This window comes from Channa argus, chromosome 3, assembly GCF_033026475.1.
Source record: "Channa argus isolate prfri chromosome 3, Channa argus male v1.0, whole genome shotgun sequence".
NCBI classification, from domain to species: domain Eukaryota; kingdom Metazoa; phylum Chordata; class Actinopteri; order Anabantiformes; family Channidae; genus Channa; species Channa argus.
In genome coordinates, this window is record NC_090199.1 from 6,418,662 (window position 1) to 6,442,536 (window position 23,875).

General features: G+C 39.8%; 3 protein-coding genes across 6 annotated transcripts in view; all 3 read right to left on the reverse strand.

The window, feature by feature from the left end:
• LOC137123201 (dynein heavy chain domain-containing protein 1-like) overlaps positions 1–2,477 on the reverse strand; it is a 28,669-nt gene extending 26,192 nt beyond the window's left edge. For all 3 annotated transcript variants that reach the window (XM_067496565.1, XM_067496563.1, XM_067496562.1), the window contains exon 1: positions 2,372–2,477. The gene's annotated coding sequence lies outside the window, so the exon portion shown is untranslated. The remainder of the gene's footprint in view (positions 1–2,371) is intronic.
• On the reverse strand, positions 4–11,307 carry LOC137123204 (extracellular serine/threonine protein kinase FAM20C-like). The gene is made up of 8 exons (XM_067496571.1): positions 8,825–11,307; positions 8,061–8,549; positions 6,510–6,685; positions 3,745–3,823; positions 3,389–3,481; positions 3,069–3,184; positions 2,686–2,866; positions 4–2,481 (listed from the first exon to the last, which is right to left on the reverse strand). Exons 2-8 carry the CDS (start codon positions 8,543–8,545, stop codon positions 2,208–2,210), a joined length of 1,404 nt encoding a protein of 467 aa, XP_067352672.1. The 5' UTR covers positions 8,546–8,549; positions 8,825–11,307; the 3' UTR covers positions 4–2,207.
• A 5,456-nt stretch (positions 11,308–16,763) lies between these two features.
• LOC137123208 (dynein axonemal light chain 4) lies at positions 16,764–19,795 on the reverse strand. Of its 2 annotated transcripts, none has more exons than XM_067496578.1 (4): positions 19,682–19,795; positions 19,089–19,168; positions 17,967–18,050; positions 16,764–17,849 (listed from the first exon to the last, which is right to left on the reverse strand). In XM_067496578.1, exons 2-4 carry the CDS (start codon positions 19,158–19,160, stop codon positions 17,685–17,687), a joined length of 321 nt encoding a protein of 106 aa, XP_067352679.1. In that variant the 5' UTR covers positions 19,161–19,168; positions 19,682–19,795; the 3' UTR covers positions 16,764–17,684. The 2 variants fall into 2 exon arrangements, with proteins under 2 accessions (XP_067352679.1, XP_067352680.1); XM_067496579.1 differs by lacking the exon at positions 19,682–19,795 and adding an exon at positions 19,261–19,648.
• Positions 19,796–23,875: the final 4,080 nt, after the last annotated feature.

Here is a 23,875-nt window from a genome sequence, read left to right on the forward strand (position 1 = left end):
AAAGAAAATAAAGACATTGATTAACCTGTATTGATCACATATAGAAACGTTTGACCTCACTTCTACTTTGTAAGTTTGTCAAACAAATCTGGCCTAGTCTTTATTACATTCAAATGCCTGTTCTTAGTGGAGCACTTTCATTAGATTTAAATCCATTAGTGAGCATCCACGGGCAGGTCACGTTTTGGAGTCTCGTGTTATCTTCTAATGCATTTAATGCAGTTAAGACACAAAACCTTAAACGAGCGGGCAGTGTTTGTTTGCAAGTTAGCTGACTGGCTAACGGTTTCTGCTAAGCTTCCAAAGCTAAAATGTGCAGTAAACCGACGACGTCACAATCTCGGCAATTTCACACGTGTCGTTAACACTGCTGGAATTCACACAGCAGGAGAATTGAAGGCGGGAGTGGCGCGGTTCGAGTCCGCTACGTACTTTAAAAGGACCAACTAAGGTAATAATATAAAGACACTAAGTAAAGTTCGGAGACTTTCCTACCTGTCCGTGATGAAGTTGTCCTCGCGACCACAGCGACGGCTCGTTGCCGCGGTAACCGTTACTCCAAACTGAGCTGGTGAAGGTCAAGTGTGTCAACTTTGAACTGCTTCATAAATCTCAACCCTGTCGTAGCTGGCTAACAAAATAATAATAATAATAATAATAATAATAATAATAATAAGTAGGCCAACTTTTTTCCTGTAACATTTTATATTCTTTATGAAAAGGATTTCTCCTGCTGCCTGTGCTCTGTGTCACTTCAGTACTGTAACGAGGTTCACTGATTCCAGTACTTTGGTACTGGAATCTTGTACTTGTACATTACTAGAATATTTCTACTTTATGTTACATTTACTCCACTTGGGAGAGAAATGTTGTGAATTGTACATCACTCGACATCATTAGATACACCTGTACAATCCAATGGAATCTAATGAGGTGGCTCGGCCATGAATTCTACCTGTACAAAGTTATAATTTCTCCGTTTTAAGCTGTCAGAAAGGTGATAATTCTGCCACGGGTCTTATTGAGGTCATGGTGGGTAGTGGAGTCGTATTGGAGTGCATTTTATTAAGAGGTCACTACAGTACCAGTTCATCTAATGCACTCCACCGCCCATTATAACCTCTGTAATAGACACAGTATTATTATATTATATATATTATTATTATTATAAGCTCGTAAAATTAGAACTCATGCCACTTTTACTTTCTGTTTCTGTGCCACTTTCTGTGTAACAGTTTTGGCTCCTGTTTCCTTTAAGGAACATTTCTTCATCATATTTTTTCACCGTTGAAATATTACAGTTTACAACAAAAACCTGAAAGAAATTCACACCACAATAGATATTTCCTGCGTTCAAAGGGTTTAGTTCCACCTGTGTGTAGGCTCCAGCATTTCTTTATTACTATTAACCTAATGGTCAGTTTCTGATCAACTAAATGTTGATGATGTACCGAATGAAAATCTCATAAATAAGGTTTTGAAGTCATACTCTCTCCATGAATCTGGGCATTGTTTAGATCTTAAAGGCCTAAACATTGAACCATTCTAACCAGTCTATTTCTCAGATGTGAACTTCTACTTGATTACATTTTTACTGCACGTACTTCACACTTTTACTCGAGTATTTTGAAGAGATTCTCCTACTTGTAAGAAAAGTCCTTTTTTGAGCAAGTACTTGGACTTTTACTGTTATTATTAAGTATTATTATGTGTATTTCTACCAGGTCAGGTTTTACCCTAAAGGTAAGATGTAATAAATAAAACTTATCATGGCTGAATCACATTTAAGATACTTAAATAGAGCAGAGCCATTAGATTTCTCTCCTGCTTAAAAGTTTAGGGGAAACGTCCTAACCTTAACAGACATTTTTGACTTGTCAAAGCGGCAAACCATACAAAACAGTTCAATTTAACAGAATCTCTGTTCCATTAAGTGTCCTAGACTAATGAGCTATACTTTGAGTCAACATGTTAAATACATTAACCAATACTGTGGTTCCTGCTGTGATATGTAAAAATATCTGCTCCATTACCACTGAAAAGGTTTCAGTAAGAAGCCAAAACTCCTGCTAACTCTCCTGCTGTGTTCATTAACTCTTCTATGTCCTAGGCCAGGGGCGGTCAACCCTGGTCCTCGGGAGTCTCAGCCCTGCTTGTTTTCCACCTATCCCCGCACTACCCTCTGCTGATTACCTGGATCAGTTGTTCTACCAATTCAACTTGTCTAAGATGGTACTGTCAATGACTGACCATACCTGATGAGCAGTAGGTGCAGGGCCAGTTGGAAAACAAGCAGGGCTGCAGATGTTAAGACCCAAGGTTGTCCACCTCTGAGTCCTTAGAGACAAATATTTCCCCAGTATAAACATACTCATCAGGAAGTCCAGTATAACCATATCTATGAAGTCCACCAGTCTGGTGCCTTTGTTATATGGCGGAGTTTCTTTCACCGTCGAACAGTAGTTTGGTTCTGTCTCCCACCTGAAACAGACAAACAGAAAATCTAATATCTCAAAATCAAGGTGGTAATAAATTAATTAGTGATGATTTATTAAAATGGAAATGGGACAACTGCTCATGTTCTCACATGGAGGGATCTACTATTTAGTTTTCAAGGCTGTGCTGAAGGGACATCTTGAATCCTTCATTTCATATCTTACTCATCTAAACCTTGTACACACTAACTTTGCCAGCTTGCTGCGGCTGTAGGAGCGTCTCCAGGGTGATCTCCAGGTTCTCCGAGGGACTAGAGAAAGATCTGGGAGCATAACAGCCACTGAAGTCTCCAGTTTCCTGGGACGGCCACACACAGCATGCTCTGTTGAACAGTAATAGGAGCACTGGCCATAGAAACACACATTTCCCACTAGGGGGAGCCAGAGGAACATAGAGGACAGAAGAGGAACATAAAGGCCAGGGGAGGACAGGAGAAGAGTGAAAATGGGATGAAAGAGGTTGTGTGTGGTTGTGATTAGTACAAATTAGAAGAAAAGAAGAATCCTAATCAGATGACATATGAGGTCATTCAAAGCATGGTACATGAATAATAGTGGAGTGCATGAGTTTACCGGGGGAGGTAAAAAAGGTTCGGGCCAGCTTGCGGTCGGTAGTGACGTCTTTGATGTCCTTAACCACGTCCACCAGCCTCCCAACGACTGGAGGTATCCTCCGGTAACCCAAAATCCTGCAGAGAGATGGAAAGTTAGAAATGAGGACAAACACAAGCGGGCAGGTGCCGACAGAAAGAGAAAACCAGAGAGAGGAGGGACAACAAAAGGAAATACGATACAGATTTACATAACATGCATTTATTCTCAAGGTGCTTACTCTAACAGTGTTACGTAGGTCCTGGATTGAGAAAAACAAAAAACAAAAACAGCATTTGTACCTGTCCAGGTGAAAAGCTGCGATTTCTGCATTGTGTCTCTCAAAATCTGAGAAGTAGTAGAGGTTGTAGTTTGTTTCATCTTCTCTCTCCTGTCTGCCAGGGAGCAGCCAAAGTGGCCTTTAGTAAATAATACTTTTAATAACCATAGATTTTTATCAGACAAAGCCTGTTGTTTAAACTCGGTTGCATTAAAACGCATAAATAGCTGCATAAGTTTCTATTCACCATAAATGTGACTAATCTCACAAACTCTGGTTATTTCCTTTCAGGATTTTCACCTATTCATTTCAAGAGGACCAAAATGATTCAGTGTTTCTCTCATTTTAAACAAACACAGCGTGCACTTTGCCACTCACTTCATAGGTTTCACCATGGCTTGTCCATAGTTAGGAAATGACATCACCAGCTTCAGTTGCGTCCCCCCAGACTTCTGCACTGAAAAACAGCACTGAGAGGGTTACCATAGCAACATAGCACACAATGCACACACAAGCACACACCATGCTGTGACTGAACACATGGACCATTACTGGGGAAGACGCAGGCAAAGCAAAATGTAGCAGATAACGCTTGCGCCATCGTGAAGACAATACACAGTTCAGCCGGTTGGAATTAGACACACACCAATGTGTGCTGTATACACTCATGGCTCTTGCTATATTTAGCAGGACACGTTGCATTAATTGTCATGAGTGTGACCCACTTTAACCTGTAACATGATGCAGTTTATTATCAGATGCTATTATCAGGTTTAGGAAGTTAGAGTTTGTTCTTGATGTTAATTTATACACGTGGACATGATGTCATCCATAGTGCTTGGGACAAAAAGCCCTCCATCATTTATTTGTCTCTCCACCGATTGACAAAAATTACATGTTTTTCAATTTCTTATTTCACAGTTTCACAATGGTGACTTTCAACAGGTAAAGATGGCTGCAAAACAGGCCTGGCAGAGCATCATTGGAGAAGAAAACCTACAGCTGATAATGTCAATTATCCCAGACTTTACGAAGTTACGCCCTATAAAACATAGTAGCTTGTTCATTACAAGCTTCAAAACTTATTATTATTACCTCTTTCTGTAAGTGTGCTTTGCTTTCTGATCTGTTTCTGTATTTCTCAGCACTTAACAGTATTGACAAACAACCATTTTTGTCCACTAGTCAAAAAACTAATTTAGTGCTAATCATTGTTAAACCCAGTAATGAAGATGGGCTTTTCTTAAAGGCAATTCTTTAAAGATTACAGCCCAAAAAAAAAAAAAAGAAAAAAATCACCATTACTGGAACTAATAATGGCTATTTTACTCAACTATGAATATATTTTTAATTTCTACTGCCCTGTTTCGTACACACCATTAGACCAGTCTGTGCTTTTAATGTTGTGGCTGATTTTTATAGGGTATGTACCAAAATTTACATCATATTTAAATACATTTTTAAATCCAATCAATGCTGAATGACTGACATTAATAATTAAGTTATTTACTTTATGACTGCTGCTTGTTACACCTGTGAACACTGTCTTTCAGCAAAACCTACATAGTTTCACTTTCAGTTCAAATTACCAATTAAGCCCAATCTAATCTTTATAGCTATACATTTCCTTTTTTTACTGTAGCACAATACACCTCTATCTCAATATGGCTATGACACAAATCCAAACCAAAATATAATAATAATAATAATAATAATAATACATTTTATTTAAAAGTGCCTTTCAGGTCAATCAAGGTCACTGTATAGAATAGCAACAATCAATAACAATAAAGTATTTAAAGAGCACAAGAACAAACTACCTAAGGATAAAATTGCATAATAGGCTAATTAGGTCAAAGTGGGAAATCACAAAAAAGAAGCCATTTTAAACAGATGAGTTTAAAGTCGTGATTTCAATAGGGATAAAGAGTCAGTGTTATGAACATTGTCAGGGAGAGAGTTCTCAAGACGAGGGGCAGTGCCACCACGGTAGAGAGCAAGGTAGTTAAACATGCAGTGGCTGTGGGAATAAGACCCTATGTAGAAGAACGAATAGTACGGAGGGGGTATATGGGTAAAGTGGTGCAAGGTTATGAAGGGCTTTAAAAGTAAGGAGCGGGATTTTAAAGTCAAGACCATATTTAATGGGAAGGCAGCGAAGCAGTTGAAGAGTGGGGGTGACATGTTGTATGTCTGGAGTCTGGATGATAATATGAGCAGCCGAGAACAACCAGATAACAGAGCCTGACTGTAGTCAAGACGGGAAGTGACCAGAGAGCGGGTAAGGACAGAAGTGTTAGGGCAGGGTAAGAGCAGGACGAAGGCGAGCAGTGTTACGAAGATGGAAGTCACATGTTTTTGTGGTGCTATTGACACGGGGCAACAAAAGATAAGGTATCAAAGAGAACAACCGAATTCCTAATCTGGGGTGGGGGTGAGGAGTAACACAAGTACCCATCAATGGGAAAGGAGAAAGTCCCAGACTTTGAGAGGGTGGATTATATACCCACTTCAGCAGCCAGTCCCCACAAGTTTAAACCAGACCACATCCAGACTACGTTGTGAAAAAAGTGTAAAGAAACGAATTGATTTGCACCGAGATGTTTGCTACATGCCCGGTGGCTCCTGTATTCCTGTATATGTTTTGTTGAGCCTCCGAGGACCCTCAAAGCTACACAGTACCTTTCATTTCAGGAAAACTTCAAAGTGAATCTACATTTGAAAGTCTAACCTTAAACCCCAGGTGCCTCACAGTCGCAACAACCATCTTCTTTTTTCTGCCCTCACCCTCCCTGAAGCCCACCCATGGTTACAACAACATACAAAAAAAAAACAACTTTGGCTTCTGTTAGATCTGCTTTTTTTCGAGCGGTGGTGTAACTTTTGAACAAATTGGGGTTTAAGAGAATTCATTAATGAATTTTTTTATTAATTCATTTAATCAAGAGGTTAACTGATTCACCCTGTAAACCGACTCAGGCCCTTTTGAAAAGCATCTCAGCTTTGCTTGTCTGACAACTCACATCAAACATGATCATGTAACAGTGTCAGGCTTTGTGCTCTGTACCACTCTAACACTTCACACGCACATACACATGCACACACAAGATCTCCCAGCTGACTACAAAAGCTTTGCGTCACACCTGCACTGACAATACGATGCGTGGCGAGCTGCTGGGTCAGAGCCTCCATCTTGGGGTCACGATGCGGGTAGAGCTGCCAGCGGGAGATGTCCAGGTGGAAGCGAAGCCAGGGAGGGTGGCTGCTACCGCTGCTGTTCCACTGGACGTCCTCGTAGCCATCCTGGCTAGCGCTCATCCTGGAACAAAGAAAAAGAAAAAAGGTGAAAATAGACCAGAGTGTGTGTCAGCATAGTTATGTTCTGTCTTTAATTTAGTTTATGTGAAAACATTTTTTCTGTACCGTAACTGAAAGCCACATGTCTGTGGGTTTAGGAATTATTACAGACCCCGATTTTTTAGAAAAAATAATAAGAAACTGAAGAAGTAAATGATAAATCATGAAAAGAATTCTTTGTTGCAAGCATAATAGAAATTTTATATAAACCAAAAGACCCTGTTTCACAACATGTACCACCACAAAATTGTTCCCATTTTGTTTAGACCCCTGAAGACACAGTCTAACCAACAACATACTGGAGCTATACAATCTCTTCAGAAACTATTCACTTCCATTCTGTTAACCTTTCAGAGAGACAATGACATGATGTACACAGCCAAAACATCGTTGGACCCTATAGAACATCTGTGGAGAGACCTGATGATGGCAGTTCACAGAGAATTCCCGTCTAGTCTTACCAAGTTTTCCAGGATCTGCCACAAAGAGTGGGATAAACCACCCATATCCAGGTGTGAGAGGCTTGTGGTGACTGTATTATGTAAAGTGCCTTGAGATGACTTTGTTGTGAATCGGCGCTATATAATTAAAGTTGAATTGAAGAAGACTATAGTAAAGCTATAATTAGTGATACAGGGCTTCCAAAATGTACTAAATTAAGGCTGTTAAGAGGTAAAAACACACAGCACCTATAAGATTAATGCATTCACCTCCTTTGGACATTTTTACCTTTTATTATTTTAGAGTGTTGAATCATGATCAATTTAGTTTGGCTTTTATGACAATATGCAAAAACAATATGACTAATTTAAGTGGAAACAGATTTTACAAAGTAATACAAATTATTCTAAAATATTAAACTGAAAATAATAAATACTGCAAATCAGTTTAGGCTTTTTAAAGGGTGACTCCACCAACTTAACTTGGTTCCTATGGTTCTAGTTTCGTGAGTGCAAATTAGGAGCACTAAATTCCCTTTGCCTTATTTAGGTCATCTTTAGGAAGAAGGTAAAAAAAGAATTTAAAAAATCCTGGTGGCATCATCTGAACTGAAAAGTCCTGATGTGATATAGAGGAGTTTTTTTTTGTTGTTGTTGTTGTTGTTTTAGCCAGAAGCAGAAAGATATTTCATTAAAGAAAAGCAGAGAGAGCTTTGACCACTACTATTCAGTTTTAGTTCATATACTCTCCAAAGAATTGAGCGGAGATCTCCTTTAAGTGGAGATCATGTGTATCGAGGATCGTAGTATAACTACACCTTTATCTATAAGGCCCAGTAAATTAGATGATGTCAACACATACGCCGTCTTTATGCACATGAACGGTATCACACTGACCACATCTGGGAGCTCTTGTCACTGGCCTTGATCTTTGGTTTCACTCTTAGTAGCCAGTCTTCCTCAGGGACAGGAGTGTTGGGCATGCTGTAAAGAGGATGGTCAAACAGCGCCTCCAGCTTTGATAACCCAGACTCCAAGGGTTTAGCTTTGTTGGCACCGCCATAGCAACCCGCACTGGCTGCCATGTTGACTGAGGTAGGAACCTTTTTTCCGTCACCTCTGGCATCCTTGTTTGAGTCTTCGATGGACGAATCTCTTTGTGTGGTATCGATGGGTGGCACAGCTAGACCACTCGTCCCCACAGCAGTGTAGTGGGTACGTGCCAGTTCTCTGAGAATGTGTGTCCTGGGTGCTGGTGGGGTGTCACAGGCCTGGTGGTAAACAGATAGAGAGAGGAGTGCCAGGAGAAGGTGGAGGAGAAGGGTGATGAAGGCCAAGGACAGACAGATTGTCCTGGAGCGACGGCGCATACGCCACATCATCCTACTGAGAGGAGAGAGAGCGCGACGAGAGAGGAAGACATGAAGACAAGCAAATGTGGTGTAAAAGAAAAGTAAAAACCCTGGAAGAGCTACAGTACAGTATGAAACCCAAATAAAGAATCAGCTCGAGCAAACTTTTGCTCGATAAAAGCATTAAGCAAAACTTTTTACACTGTTACCAAAATCTCAGTGGTATTCGATCCTTCTCTACTCCTGTTGTTGCAGGACCTTGTAATACATTCACCGAAACCTTTCAGAGACAAGCAAAAGGCAACTTACAAAAAGCTTCCTTCCTTTTAAAATCTTTCCGTCACCGCTCAGTTGTTGTTGGCCCTTGCAGAACAAGACGGGGATCTGTCCAGCATCCAGTCAGCCTTTGCTCAGTTGTTTGAACTGCCACCACGTTCAGGTGGGGAAATGTGCCAGGTCAAAGTGATCTCCACATGGATCAATGTGTTTACTCGCCTCTTTTTAGGTCGGTCCGTCAGTTAGTGGCTCCATCATCAATTTGGAACTTGTCATCACAGAAAGTCACTCCATACTAGAAAAAGCATAATGTGTCTGGGCATTTTAATGGAAATGGGCGGTTTTAAACTGTTGATTGATGAGTTGATGAGTCACTTCAGCACAAACACATAGTTGCTGTCCATAGACTAATGTGTACCCTTAATTTTGTTGGTTTGAGTTCCAACTCTTAAATGCAAGTATCACTCCTGCCCTTCATTTCAGCAATTTCTCAGTCAAGTTCTGCACCTTTCCTTCATGGGCTGGAAGTCGCTTTCGCATTTCTGTCTCGAGCTGAAACCATCAACTCTGTAACACTTCTGCTAACAACACATTCAGTGGAAGAAGGGTCTGTCAAAATATAAACATTTTGCTTATGTGTGCCATCCTTGAATGGTCTTCGACCATTACAGGTGTTCAGTGAATAAACTGAATCTCCAACTGTCTCCCACATGCATCACAGCAGCCATAGTATTCATAGCTCCCAGCTTTTTCCACATTTTGCTATGTTACAGCCTTATTTCAAAATGGATTCAATTCAATTTTCCTCGAAGTTCTACAAACAATACCTTATAATGACAACGTAAAAGAAGTTTGTTTGAAATCTTTGCAAACTTATTACAAATAAAATAAAAAAAATCACATGTACATAAATATTCACAGCCTTTTCTTAATACTTTGTTGAAACAGCTTTAACAATAATTACAGCCTCAAGTCTTTTTGATTATGAAACTATTTTTGGGCACTTCCTCCCATTCGTCTTTGCAGTACCGTATTTTCAGATCTCTCTAGAGATTTTCAATCAGATTCAAATCTGGGCCAATCAAGTCCCAGTCTGAGATCCAGAGCTCTCTGGAACAGGTTTTCAAGGATGTTTCTGTACACCCTCGACCCTGACTAGTCTCCCAGGCCTGATTGCTGCAGAGATGGTGGTTCTTCTGGAAGGATCTCCTGACTCCACAGAGAAACACTGGAACTCTTTCAGAGTAACCATTGGGCTCTTGGTCACCTGCCTGACTAAGGCCTTTCTCTTTCAATCGCTCAGTTTGGCCGGCCGACCCGCTCTAGGAAGAGTCCTGGTTTCAAACTTCTTCGATTTATGTATGATGGAGGCCACTGTGCTCATTGAGACCTTCAATGCTGCCGAAAGTATTCTGTACCCTTCCACAGATCTGAGCTTCGAGACAATCCTGTCTCAAAGGTCAACAAACAGGTCCTTGGACTTCATGGCTTGGTTTGTGCTCCGACATGCAGTGTTAACTGTGGGACATTATATAGACAGGTGTGTGCTTTTTCCAAATCATGTCCAATCAACAAAAGTTCCCACAGTTAGACTCCAATCAAGTTGCAGAAACATCTCAAGGATGATCAGTGGAATCAGGATTCACCAGAAAGTTAAGTGCTGGGAATAGTTTCTGGCTGCACTGTATATTTATGATGATTTATAATTTACAGTGTAGGAAAAGTGAGCATGAATTGAGAAGTCTGGAAGGAAAACTTTAAACAGGCCTTATTATTAGCTTTAGGTAAACGCTCTGTTGTGGTTATTGGGGGGGAGAGGTTTGTCTCTAAACCTAAGAGAAATAAAATCAGATAAGAGCAAAAATGAAGCCTTAATGAGTGAGTTATTACAACGTTAACGCGTAAATGCTACTTGAACAGTAACTTATCTGAAGTCTGGGGTTTTGATAAAACCGGTTTCATAACCAGGCAGTGGGAGAGACTGATGTTTCATATTCTGTGCATGCTTTGATTCAGGCACCTCAGACTTCATGGAGAGTCCCGCAGGACAAACTGCCTCTGTGAAGTATGGCTATTTAAAGTCTGTGTGTGTGTGTGTGTGTGTGTGTGTATTGTTTATGTGTCTGTCGTGCACAGAAATCCATGGGAAAGATCTGAAAGGCTTTAAGCAAAAGCAAGTGTCAGATCCACGTCACCATCTGTACAAATCTGTATCTTCATTGTGCATAAGAGGATAATCTTTCATTAAAAATTACTTTTCCTATCATCTACATAGAGTGGATAAGACATATGCAAGATTTCCTCTGGCTTCATGCAGGTGGTCATATGATGTGCTCAGCCCTTATGAAAAATGCATGATTGGATAACAGCATGAGCTACATGCAAATGAAAGTAATAAAATTAACATGAGAAAAACAGAGGAGTTAAAAATAATTGGAGACAGGGGAAATTAGATTTGTTTTTTTTTTTTGTTTTTGATTGGCATAAGGATTAGTCTTTTCTTAATGAGACAATATGTGACTAAAGAGAACAAACAACCAGAACTAGGGTTTCTTTTAGTTGGCAGGACGTCTCACTGGGTCTCTGCAGTCGGTGTGCGCAGATAAGGACACAGATGAATAGATGCTGGGTTCCCAGAAGCGATGTTATTTTTGGAGGCTGACCAGGAATATGACACCTGTTGGCAGACACCAACACAGAGAGAAACACAACGTGAAACCAAAAGAGAACCTGGTTAAAATGAAGTGAAAATGGAGAGAGTAAAATTTGAGACCGGTTTAAAAACACATTAACACCTTAAATAAAAACAGAGGGTCAACGTCATAGAATTATCGTCCACTGCTGGATATCAACAATGATTGGTTGGTCGGCTCCACTACTTTACATCAAATGTTACATGTATGAATTGTCTTTTGAGAAAATGCTAATCATATGATATGTAGTAATGTGTTTGAATTTTCACTGTAAACATTTTGCCATGTTGACATTAGAATTGAAGGAGGAGACCGAGGTGGATGGGAGGGTCAGCACAACACCAGATTTTAAATGCGACGCGTTGCCTTCTGTTTTTTTTTTTTTTTGCTCGTTTCCAGCTGCCAATCAATGTTGTTTTTCTCATCCCGAAGAAGTTGCTGTTTTTAATCTTGGATTAAAAACAAGTGTCCTGATTCCCTGACCAAACGTCAGTCACAGCGTTCTCAGACCATAAAACGGAGAGTGAAAAGTAACGAAAGGCAAAGGTGACGGAAAACACTCGAATGCCTCACTCAATAGAAAAACAACATACGTTGTTGTTTAGGTCGGACGACTAGTGTAGTTGTATGATTCCCATCATTTTGAGATTTGTGAAAGCATTCGGTGGCTCTTAAGAGTCATGTGGGTTCACGAAGCGTCTCTGCTTATTTGTTCAAGTTTATGCTTTCATTTCTTTCCCGTGTGTTTGCACTCGTGCTCACAGGCCACCATTGACTATGAACTATGACTGCACGCCAGGAAAAAATATTAACCATACTGCTAAGAATTCATCCAATTTCAAGTGAACTTTTACAAAACTCAAGGACACGTTAGATAGAAACGGAAAGCAAAAAAAAAGTGTCCATTCGTCTTGGAGCAGGAAAGATGGAAGTTCGATTCGTTTTAATGAAATTATGATGTGCCCCCCCCTTTTTTTTTTGTCGTTGCCTCCTTAGAGAACTGTTATTCAAGGACCATCAGGAAATAAATTGCACATTGTGCCTTTTTGATCCTCTGAGACAGTGCGACATAAATAATTATTTTTCTTTCCCTTTCTTACTTTGGATGACGCATTTGTACAGGTGAAGCAAAACGAGTCTTGAGGATATGTTCATCCTTCGGCAATGTAATGAGTGAAATTCATCAGGCAACGAATTCAAACATCTCCCCATGTCTCTCCCTCCAATTTTGGGGGGGTTTCGTTCTATACTTCAGCTCACCTACACCCCTCCTGGGCTTTTCACTTTTTTTTTTTGCTAAGTGTCTTACTTTTTGTCTAATGCACTCTTTCTGTCTCTGCCACCTATTGATGTATTATAAAAAACACTGTTCCAAGCTTCACCTCCACACACACACACACACACACACACACACACACCACTCATCTTCTTTTATCCCCGCAGGCTTTTTTTTGCTTGCTTCATTTTAACGCCCTCTTCCATTTTCCCAAAACGTATGGTCCCCTCTCCATTCACTCTAGAGATGAGCTAATGAAACACAGTAAAAGCTACTGATGGTCAAAATTGGAGTTGCCTCACGCACACACTTGTAGAAACACACACACACGCACATATTAATATTGGATTGCATTTTCTCATTTCTCAATATAAACAAAGCCCACTAGCGCAGTTCAGATGAAAAATTTAACAACTTCTGTTGTCCTCCATCGCCCTCCACTTCTAACTGTTGGCTACACTCGATCTCCTCTCTAACTCTGTATCCCCGAGCAACACTTAGTGTTTGAATTATCAGTCTTTAAACTCTCACACGAGTCGTCCTGTTTTTAAGTACCAGCTATTTGATTTAGGGAGTTGTCAGTCACCGTATTTTCACCCACCTACAGGTTCCTTCTCTCTTTTCCCTTCTGTGTCTTACACACACACACCTTCCCCCCTCTTCATTGCAGGTGGTAAGGAGGTTGCTAAGATACAGCCCTCGGCTTTTCCAACACAGAGATGTTTCGAATGAGGACACACAATGTGATGGCACCAAACTGTTTTTTGAAGTTCGACAGTTTAACTACTGTATAGAATTTCTCTGTAAACAGACTTTTTTTTTAATTGCCTGTGTCTTGTTACACAATGTGTGGATGCTCTGGCAATTGCAGTGTCACTGGTCACCACCGCAACTTTCACTAGAACATGAAAGGAAATAAAAATCTCTGTTCGTTTCCATAGTTATTCATATGAAGCCTATGTCCCAGATGGGCTTTGAAGAGCTTTCTTTATTCTGCCAGTAATTAAATTTTGGGAAGATTCTTTTGATAAATTTGGGGGAAATAGTCCATTTTAAAAGGCACTGCATCTAAAAATAATATGGTATGTGCTTGTGGGAATTCATTATATAATATCTTGAAACTAACTTTCTAAGAAAGAAACTGTACTTTTGATCATCTAATATAAAAAAATGAAACACTTCATCCAGCATCTAAACCTCTTATCCTGTGTCAGCGGTCAGTGGGTTAAAGTCAAAGTCCACTCGCAATTTCCCCCGTGTTTCACAGAGCTGCATGTTTCTGGACCATGCAGCGGAGTGTTGAGAAACCCAAACAAGCATGGGCAGAACATGTCATCTCCGCACAAAAGAAGCCCACCAGCTGATTCAAACCCATCCCCTCGCCACTTGCCAACAGAGGCAACTGTGGATTATATGTAACAAACAAGAAGAAGTAAAAAAAAAACTATTTAAAGCTGAAGGCAAACAAAAGTGGAGTGTGGCTGAGAAACCGCAACCAGTATTGTAGTAGTTGTACTGATGTACTGATAGTAGTATGCTGCATTTGACAGCAATACAGTACTAAACAAAACAAGATGGAGATTATTAAGGAGTTTGTGCATAACAACTTCTTTATGTACTAATGGGTCCCTAACTTTAAAGAGCCCACTTCCTGTGCACTGGCACAGGAGCATTTTGGTGACGGCGAGTGAACACAGGAATATTATAGGACTATTTAATGTGACTATGTGGCTCTTTGTATGAATATTTAACAATGCAGAGGACATCATGAGAAAGTAATACATAAAGAGTTTCTGAGGTAAATAAAGGATGAGATGCATTATAAGTTGGCTCCATGTCAAGGACACACGATAATGATATAAATAATATTATAGTAATGGTAGTTTGTGCAGGTTCCTTTACAGGGTAGAAGCCGTCAGACCCCGATGTACATTGTGTATCGATGTCAAATCCAGTTCAGTTATTAAAAGTTGTCTTTAAAGAAGGCAGAGATGCCAATAACTGATTTGTACACCCTCTAACCTGGACACATTTCCAAATTTGGGGAAATAAAGCCAAAAAAATACCTGCGTTGTTGACTTTGTTGATTTCTCGTTCCAGCAGCATGATACTTAGTGTACAGCCAGCTTGTACAATGGTCATCGCATCGGAAATGGATTTGGTCATTTTTATTTTATCAATGTAAAACCAATACAATTTTTTAATAGTTTACTTTTTTTTTTTTTTACTTCTAATGATAAAATAACATTTGTACCAACTAATTATGCTAGTAAGACTGAAAATCATGAATATTGCATTGGGTTTTTTTTTTTTTTACCTGATAACATGTCGTGCCCGTGTATATGGTAGCTTACCTTTAATTTGCAGAATTTCAACAGTAAGTGGAGTAATTCATAGTTTCGACAAACTTTTCAACAATGATATATTTAATCTACACAAACCCACCACTTTTAAAAGAAAAGTTGTTTTAAAAAGAAAAACGAAAAAAAGTTTGAAAAAGAGACATTTCTACAGAGAAACTAAAAGTTCCACATATCAAATTTCAAACTACAGTATAAATTGCTCAGTGTGCAAAATAAGCTCTTTAGCTCTTGTTTGAGTTCATTCGATTTGTGGTTTCACCTTCAGGTGAAACAGATTAGTAATGCTGGGGAACAGATGAGTGTAAACAACAAGGAAAGGATGAGAACAGAAGGCTGCCCAGAGTCCAGAGAACACACTGACCTGATTCGGGGTTATGGTAAAAGTTCAGGTTGTGACCTGAACAGACTCCACTTATCTGTTTCTGACAGTGACCTCCCTCCCTCCCACTCCTCCACTGCTGGATCAAAATGTCCTTTCACACCTCACACGCTTCAGTTTTCGCTCCACAGTCACCTCTGTCTTACTGTACTTTGAAGCGTGCTGTTGTTGTTGTTCGCTGTGGACTCTGTTCTGGACACATGCTGCTGCTTTACATGTGGCCTGAAGCTGCGTTTTTCACCTTTTTGTTGAACATCACATTTTACAGAGCTTAAGCTGTTATATAGTTCTATCTGTATAAACACTGCACGACACAAAGCTGTTTTATGCACATCCTGCACTAAATTCTCTGCAACTCAGCTGTACTATTTTTGTTGATACCCATGTTTGTGTATTGTAAAAACAGCTGGTAAAGTTTTACTTTACTAAGCTTGAAATGCTTTGACAGAAGCTGACCCTAGGATTTTCCACAGAGACGGGTTGTTTTGTATTCATTTTCGTACGACTTGCCCTCCTACGCACCTGTCTGAACACAGGAGTGCCCGCAGCACTTTTCACAGAGACCGATTTCAACAGATGCCGTACCGTCGCATTTAAAATGCATTGTGTGATTTGGAGCCTTCCTCACCGACACACCGCAGAACCGGCACATCTGGGTATTTAATTGTGCCAGTTAAGTTATAGAACTCTACAAAGACATTTAAGAAAACTGGCAGTTTCAGAATTGTTCTTCACAATGTCAATTGTCATTAGAAGGAAAATCACATTTATATTGTAATGTTGCTTCATCACGCTTCATCATCCTCCCTGACAAGTGCCTACTACTCCATTTACTTCTTCTCTAAGCCTTTGTAGAGTTTTTTTTTTTTTTGGCGTGGCTTTGTTAAATCTCTCCCTCGGTGCGTTTCCATATTTATAAAAAGTCTTGTAGAAGCAGCTGCTGGCATGTTATTCCTCTGTGTATGGCATTTTCATATTCAAGTTTTCTCTAACACTTTAAAGCCAGACATTCAAATCCAAAATCTATTGCTACTTAAGACAAATATGTAATCTCACTCTTGGCAATGCTACTGCTGCCACTAATGACTTTTATAACCGTTTTTCCTACCACATGCACCTAGCTATTCATTTGCCTCGCAATGTTATCACTGGTGATAAATTCAGCATAAATGGCCTGGCCTGAAATGTCACGAATATCATTTTATCTCCACCATCGCGTAACAAATGTTGTGAAGAACAAAAGCGACAGTTTAAGTTCCTATTTCATTAATTATTAAGAGTTTATTGTACAATCAGGTCAGTTCACACATAACGCTCCATTGCAATGGATCATTAAAACTGACATCAACATAAAAAGAAACAACATTAATATCACTCAGCAGGGTGATATTATTAGGGATTATTACAAACACCTTTACAGAAGGAAAAGGTGGAGTAGTTTTAGTGTTGTTTGGCTCAGGAGACTCTGGGCCTTTAGTTGTAAGAAGATGATACTAGACTTTAAAAAGAAGTTCTTCAAGTCGCATCAAAATATGTACAGATAAAAAATATTACAAATTTTATTGAAACATTAGTGCCACTCGAGAGAGAGAGAGAGAGAGAGAGAGAGAGAGAGAGAGAGAGAGAGAGAGAGAGAGAGAGAGAGAGAGAGAGAGAGAGAGACGTGTGAAACGTTACAGATGGCGTGGACAGTTTACTGTTGCACAAACTGCTGAGGGAGGTGACAATGTTATTTCAAAAAACAGTGTGTGTCCAGCACACACAAACATATAAACTCAGGCACGCGCGCACACACACTCGCGCTCCCCTGAAGAGGAATGAGGATAAAGGACTTTGGAGACCCTGGCTGGCTGTACTGTTTGAATTGAACAGACTTTTTACATACAGCTTCCGAGAGAAAGGAGGAAGAATAGTAACAGACAAGGCAGGAAGCTATTTTTATGCGAACCAGCCAAAGTCACCGAGTGCTCTCAAAATTTCAATTTCAACTGATTTCTCGGCCATCCACATTATTAAACCAGCCTAGATTTCCAATTAACAGCTTTACATCTGCCACAGTGACTGGTAGTGAGAACAAACTGACCTGCTGCAACAGAAATGGAACCAGCATATGGCTGGTAGCTGGTGTTCATTCCCAACTCACTGACCGCATCAGAGGGGAGGAAGAACGGTGGTGAAGGTGCTACGAGCACTTCCACACACATACAGCCAGGCTCCCTCCGAAGAACATGTAGAGCAGGTTCTTCACCTCGTGTGTGACCTCAAAGCCGAAGCCTTCACCGATCACCACGTGCCACGAGCTGCCAAATTTCTTGTCCATGGACTCTTTGATCATCTTCGCTGCACTCTGGGACGAAAAAAACAAAAAAAAACAAAAACCAAACACTCGATTTTAGCGACATTGTGTTGAAAAAAAAAAAACCTAAATCTTGACACAATACCGCTCTCAAAACTCTGATCTTACCTCATTGTTTGTAGCAAATTTTTCACAGGCCGTTACACAAAGCTCCATGGTCTCAACCCTCATTTCCTCTGGCATGTCTGTGTGCTGAGGAAAGACAGATTGTAGGGTTGTACTTTTCCCTGTCTGAATCTATCCCCTCTATGGCCTACAAGTATGTGAGTGAGCTACAGACAAACACAAGACACTCTTACTGTAGCTATAAGGACAAAACAAAAGTCAGAATTTTATACACACTTTAGAAAGAGTAAAAGCAAGACATTTTGTTGTATAACACACATGACATTGTACAGACACATCACGGTCGGAATTCTCTGTTTATTCGTTACACGGCTGCTCAACAACACCAAAAACTTCCAAGAGACACTGTCTGAAACTGTGAGACTTGTCCTCACTGTTATAATGAAAATCATTTAAATGAAACTTTCCCAACTTTATAAATGCTGGCTTTTCCCTCCACATTCTGCACTGTTTGTTTGAAACTGTATAAACCCGTTGAATTCTTGACATGAGCACACATAACATGCCGTGCAGAGTAATTCGGCGTGTGCATACCCAATCCGTCGCAACAACTTCACATTTCAAAGTGCGATGAGCTACAACGTGATTGGCGGCCTGCACTGTCAACCACAGTGAGGCCAATGGTCAAATCCATTTCCCGGCAGAATGAGGGACAACCTGATTCGTTTGCTGCTATATCTAAGTGTATATAGACTAATAACCCACCTAAATGGGGCTAAAAATAAATAAATAACCTGAATAAACCTTGTTTCAGTCAGTGATCAAAACCCGTGGCTAATAATGAATGATTCTAGATTACTCCTAATTATTCTTGACTAGTCATAATCACATTTACTTTATCTGTTCTGGTTACTCTACGCAATGCATTACATTTCTTACCACCTCAAAAAACCCTGACTGTTAAAGTGGATACGGATTGTTGCTCAGTTACACTTGTTCTGATAGTCATGGTGCTAATAGGTCACGAGAAGCCTCAGTCTAGCGTCTACAACCCAGAGGCTTCTGAAAATGTATCCAAATTAAGATGTAATACTGCTGTCATCGTTGAGAAACTCTTTTTTTGTGTGTCCTGTACCAGGAGGCACTGTCCCACTTCTGTCCTACCCTGATGAGAGGGAAGCTGTGCAGTCTTTTATAGTCGGCCTCTTCTTTCTTTCCCTCGCCAGTCGCAGCCATTCCGACTCCTGGAAAAAATACATTTTCCACTTGTTAACAAAATATGAACCCATCTAGCGAGCAGGCCTTTTACAAATGTTTGAAAGAAAAATCAGATTACGGTGACGGTCTAGTTCTGCGGAGCAGGCGAACCTCCATCTAGCTAACAACACTGTCCCCGCTTGGAACTGTGGTTTGGTCGCTGCTAGCTAGGCGACAACAAATACACCAGCGTAGTTGAACTCGGAATAGAGTGGAAATCATCCACGTGTGTCAAACATAACGCTCGGGTTGTACACCTGACTAGCACTTATCGCGTTAGCAGGTTAACCGTAACCAGCGAAGCCGGTTTTGGTGCGACAAGCTAACGCGAACTAGCTAATTAGCTTAGCTTGTTTGATAGCAACCAGCTGATGCCACCGGTTGATGTTTTCCTCCTTCAGATTTCACCTTTATTTTTGATAAACCCCGGTGTGATCACGAGTTAGAGTGTGTTGCCCGCAGTTTAGAAAGGCGACGCGAACTAACGGCGGGCTACTTACGGGGCGCTTCTTCGGCGAAAACTTCTGTTTGCCTACGAGCTCGGTTGTTAAGGAGACATTGCAAACAAGAGATGTCCGGGGGAGGAAGCCCCGCCCACAACCCCCAACGCTTTATTTCTATTGGTTTAAAGGCTGTCAATCAACAGGAAGCCCACTAAATCTCCCACACTTAGACTCTCGTCTATCTGCATGTAAATTTGTAAGTCAAAGTTTGTTCGTACCTGGACAAACTTTTACTTGTACCACATCTACAACGACTGGGATCCTAGCAATACTGCAGTCTAAAAACACTTACATTAATAATGTCAGATAACAAATTCTGCCCTGAATTTATACCTTTCAATGTGCCAGTCTTGTAATACTTTTAATACCCGCAAGTGACAATGCAGTAAAAGTCATAAGCAGCATAATCAAATTGCATTATTGTTTCATTGAGCAATTTAGTAATTTAAAATGAGGTCTATTGTATTATTTTATATTTTTGTGTAAAATCTTAATTTATATAAATACGTGCAGTTGAATATTTGGATCAGAAAATGTACAGAAATAAAAGTCGGCATAAAATAGAAATGAATAGTGAAGTAAAATCAACTTTTCACTATGTGTGTCTATATTTGTTCTAAAATTACACTATTACCTAACTGGCTGTGAGTAAAACCATTCTCTATCCTAATCAGACTTCTTACTGACTCTGACCCACATTCAGCTGGAAACATCTGGGTGGAATCCCCAGGTGGGGAGTTCTGACCCAGAATTGTCAGTCTAATCTACACACACTGAGAGGCCACAAACACAGGTGAAAATCGTACAACAGTCCCCGGCTCTCTGCATGATAGGTGTGTCTGTTATCCTGGGTTTGTGCATTTAGCCTCACACCCGCCCACTGGACTAACCAAGTCTGCCGTGCAAACAGAAGCATCTGGATTAATTTAGTCTCGGAAACAATGACTCCCTCCTGGATCAGAGTGGATTATCAGTCAGATTATCAGTCGTTCCCAGAAGAAGGAGACAAACAGATCACATAATATCTTTCTCTCCTCCGTCTTTGCCGCTTCCAGTCTTCTGGTAACAGACAAAATACATCTTACCGAACAAGGGATTCCTCCTCTACATTTCCTCCATATTTGTCCTCTAAAGCCTTTTTTGTTGTTGTTGTTGTTGTTGTTGTTGGGATGGATGGAAGTTTACCTGTTATCTGATCGATGGTACTAAGGACAGAGGATGTTGTCCACATTGTCAAGTCCCTTAAGGCAAAGTTGTTATTTGTGATATTTCTATATAAATCAAATTTGATTGGAAATTTGTTTGATTTTAACTCCTGACCTCACCTTTTCCACATCCCCCTCCCTCAGGGAAACAGCCATTAACTAATTGCACAGGCACAGATTATATTTTAAAATGATTCAGTGACTGAATTTGTCATTTAGTCATTTGGCAGGTGCTTTAATTCAAAGCAACCTAAGTTTGTAGTAGTTTAGGTGCATGGAAGAGTTCTGCCTTCAACATCTTTTCGAATATTGGGAGACATGTCCAACATGTCCTCTAGTCACACATACTGTTTAACTCGGTATCGAGCTACTTGCTATTTACAAAGCTTTCAACCCTATTGCATGGTCTTGAGCAGTGGATGGGGGTGTCTGCTCAGTTTCCCTGGAGATTAGTCCGGGGGCGGCTCAGTTGGTAGAACAGTTGTCCAGGAACCAGAGGGAGGTGGTTCACACCATTTACCATAAGATTTCATCCATGGTTTGAGGGGGCAAGAAAAAGCGAAGGCACGGTTCCCTGGTTTTCTGCTTAAACTGGTAATGAAATGTGAACTGATCTTCATAAAATTCACAAATAACAAAAAACACGATTGGGATCTTTCATGTCTTTATCAAACAAACCCATTAAAAAGACAAAGTGATGGGGGAAAGTGGCAACACTAGGCTTTTGATGTCCGCACACCAGGAAATTGCAAACGATGGCATCACTTTTTCTTCTGACTATATGACTTTATGTCAGTGCTGTTGCCTCTGGCCAGTATTATTAGTCAGATACCTCCTTTCATTATTATGCTGACAATAACAAGTTATACATTAACCTTTCACCTAATAGTGGTAGTCAAATTGAGAAATGATTTTGCTGTATTGATCACATCCACATATGAAACTCAAACTCATTATTGGAGCAATGGAAGTTCACCTACATCTTAGGAATAACCTTAACACTTTCGCTATGAGTACTGAAAAGAAGCTGAAGAATCTTGGTGTTAGTTTTGATAATTTTCTGTTTTTTAAGACTCAGATCAGGAAAAACCTCATCTTACCCGCACACAATCATTTCTTTATAAGAAAGACACGGAAAGCCTTATTCATACCTCCACTTCCAGTGGGATGGGTTACTTTATTGCCCTTTCACCTTCTCACCTGGCCAAATTACAACTGATCCAACAGATGCATCTTTTTTCATAAAGAACATATTACTCCTGTTTTGGGGGCCTTCCCTGGCTGCCTGCTCTTAATGAAAATAAAAATACATCGTTCAGTCTAAATAAAGTGAATACTTGTGGACAAGGTTAGTGTATCAATACTACAATAACTAAGAATTTGACTTTTTAAGTCATTTTGAGAAAAAAAAATATAAATCAGTTTTAGCCTTAGAAAATTGACCTGAGCATTTTTCTCAGACCTTGTACAGAGTAAACAGAGAATCCATTAGTCGGGACAATTATCAATAGCTCATTGTGTAACAGTTTACTTTTAATGTAGCATAAAAAATATGCATTTAATAATTGGCTTGTAGCAAACTGTGGACACATCTGTGTAGCTATTCAAAGTAAAGTATTGTCAGCCATACAACTTACGAAGACTTGTTTTTTATTTTTACCATATTTTTATCCATTACTTGCTTATAGACCAGATTAGATTAGTATAGAATAAATTAGAATAAACTTTAATAACAATAAGCAGGAAATACTATATATACAGTGTCTACAGAATGTACAGTACAAGACACGCACTCTTATGGACATAATGTACATGTGGAACAACTAGGGACATAGTGTAATTTACAGGCTGAAATACTATGGATGTAATATAAATATACATATTGTACTTAAGTAAAATTCAATACAAAAGACTGCATGCAACTACATTTTCATCTGTTTTAAGGCATTTAGTAAATTTTTATACACTGCTTATAAATGCAGGTTCTTTTTTTTTGTCTTTAATTACAGACTCAGGGTGTGTTATGTATTTGTTTATTTTTCCATTATCATTTTGATCGATTGATAGTTACACTCTCATAAATGGTGTTTGAATAATGTGTTTGTTTCATACAGCATCACTAATGTCAAATGTTTACATATGTATGTGTCCATGTTTTGGTTTTAGTTATTGAAAAAATACTTAGCAACCAAGTTTAGGCATGTTGTTGTGTGCACTCGCCTTGTGAAAGATCTTAAAATACGGAGAGAAGGCGGGAGAGGAAGCACTGAACACTCAGGTGAGAGACTTGAAGAGAAAAGTGCCAGGGGGAAGGTAAGCTGAAATAAAAGTGTCAAAACAAAGCAGCAGGATGAAGAGGAGATGGAGGTGTTTTTGACAGAAGGTGAAGTGAAAAGATGCCAACAGACGACAGGCAGATACAAGCGAGGAGGAGGTGGTGATGATATAAAGATCTTAAGGGGAATATTCAATGTCAGGGTAAAATATCTTGCAAATATTTTGCGGTAAACACGAGAGGAAGTTGAGTCTTGAGCGTAAACAAAAAGTGCTTTTGCTGATGAAGAAGAAAATCAAGGGAAACAGTTAAGATGATGGTACATAACGGATAATAGGCCTGAACAACTGATCAACAGCGAAATTACTGTGCAGATAAGAACCGACAGACTGGAGAACTTGGAGAAATGAAGCGATGTGTTCCAGGGAGAAATAAAACCAACCGCAATCTGTATCTGTAGAGTCACACACTGCAAGCATCTGTGCAGCAGAGAATGTGGAAAAAGTTGAGAATGATTATGAAAGGAATAAAGATTTGCTGTGGAAATTAATATTTGAGTTGGTGTTTTGTGAGAGACAGAGAGTGTGGCTGTGGGTCGCACATTGATTTCCATAATATCTGCCAGCCTCAGAGAGAGGTAATTAAGGTGTATCTATAATTCATCAGCAGAGGAAGCAGATTGTTGGGTAGAGGCGAAGAAAACCCCATGTG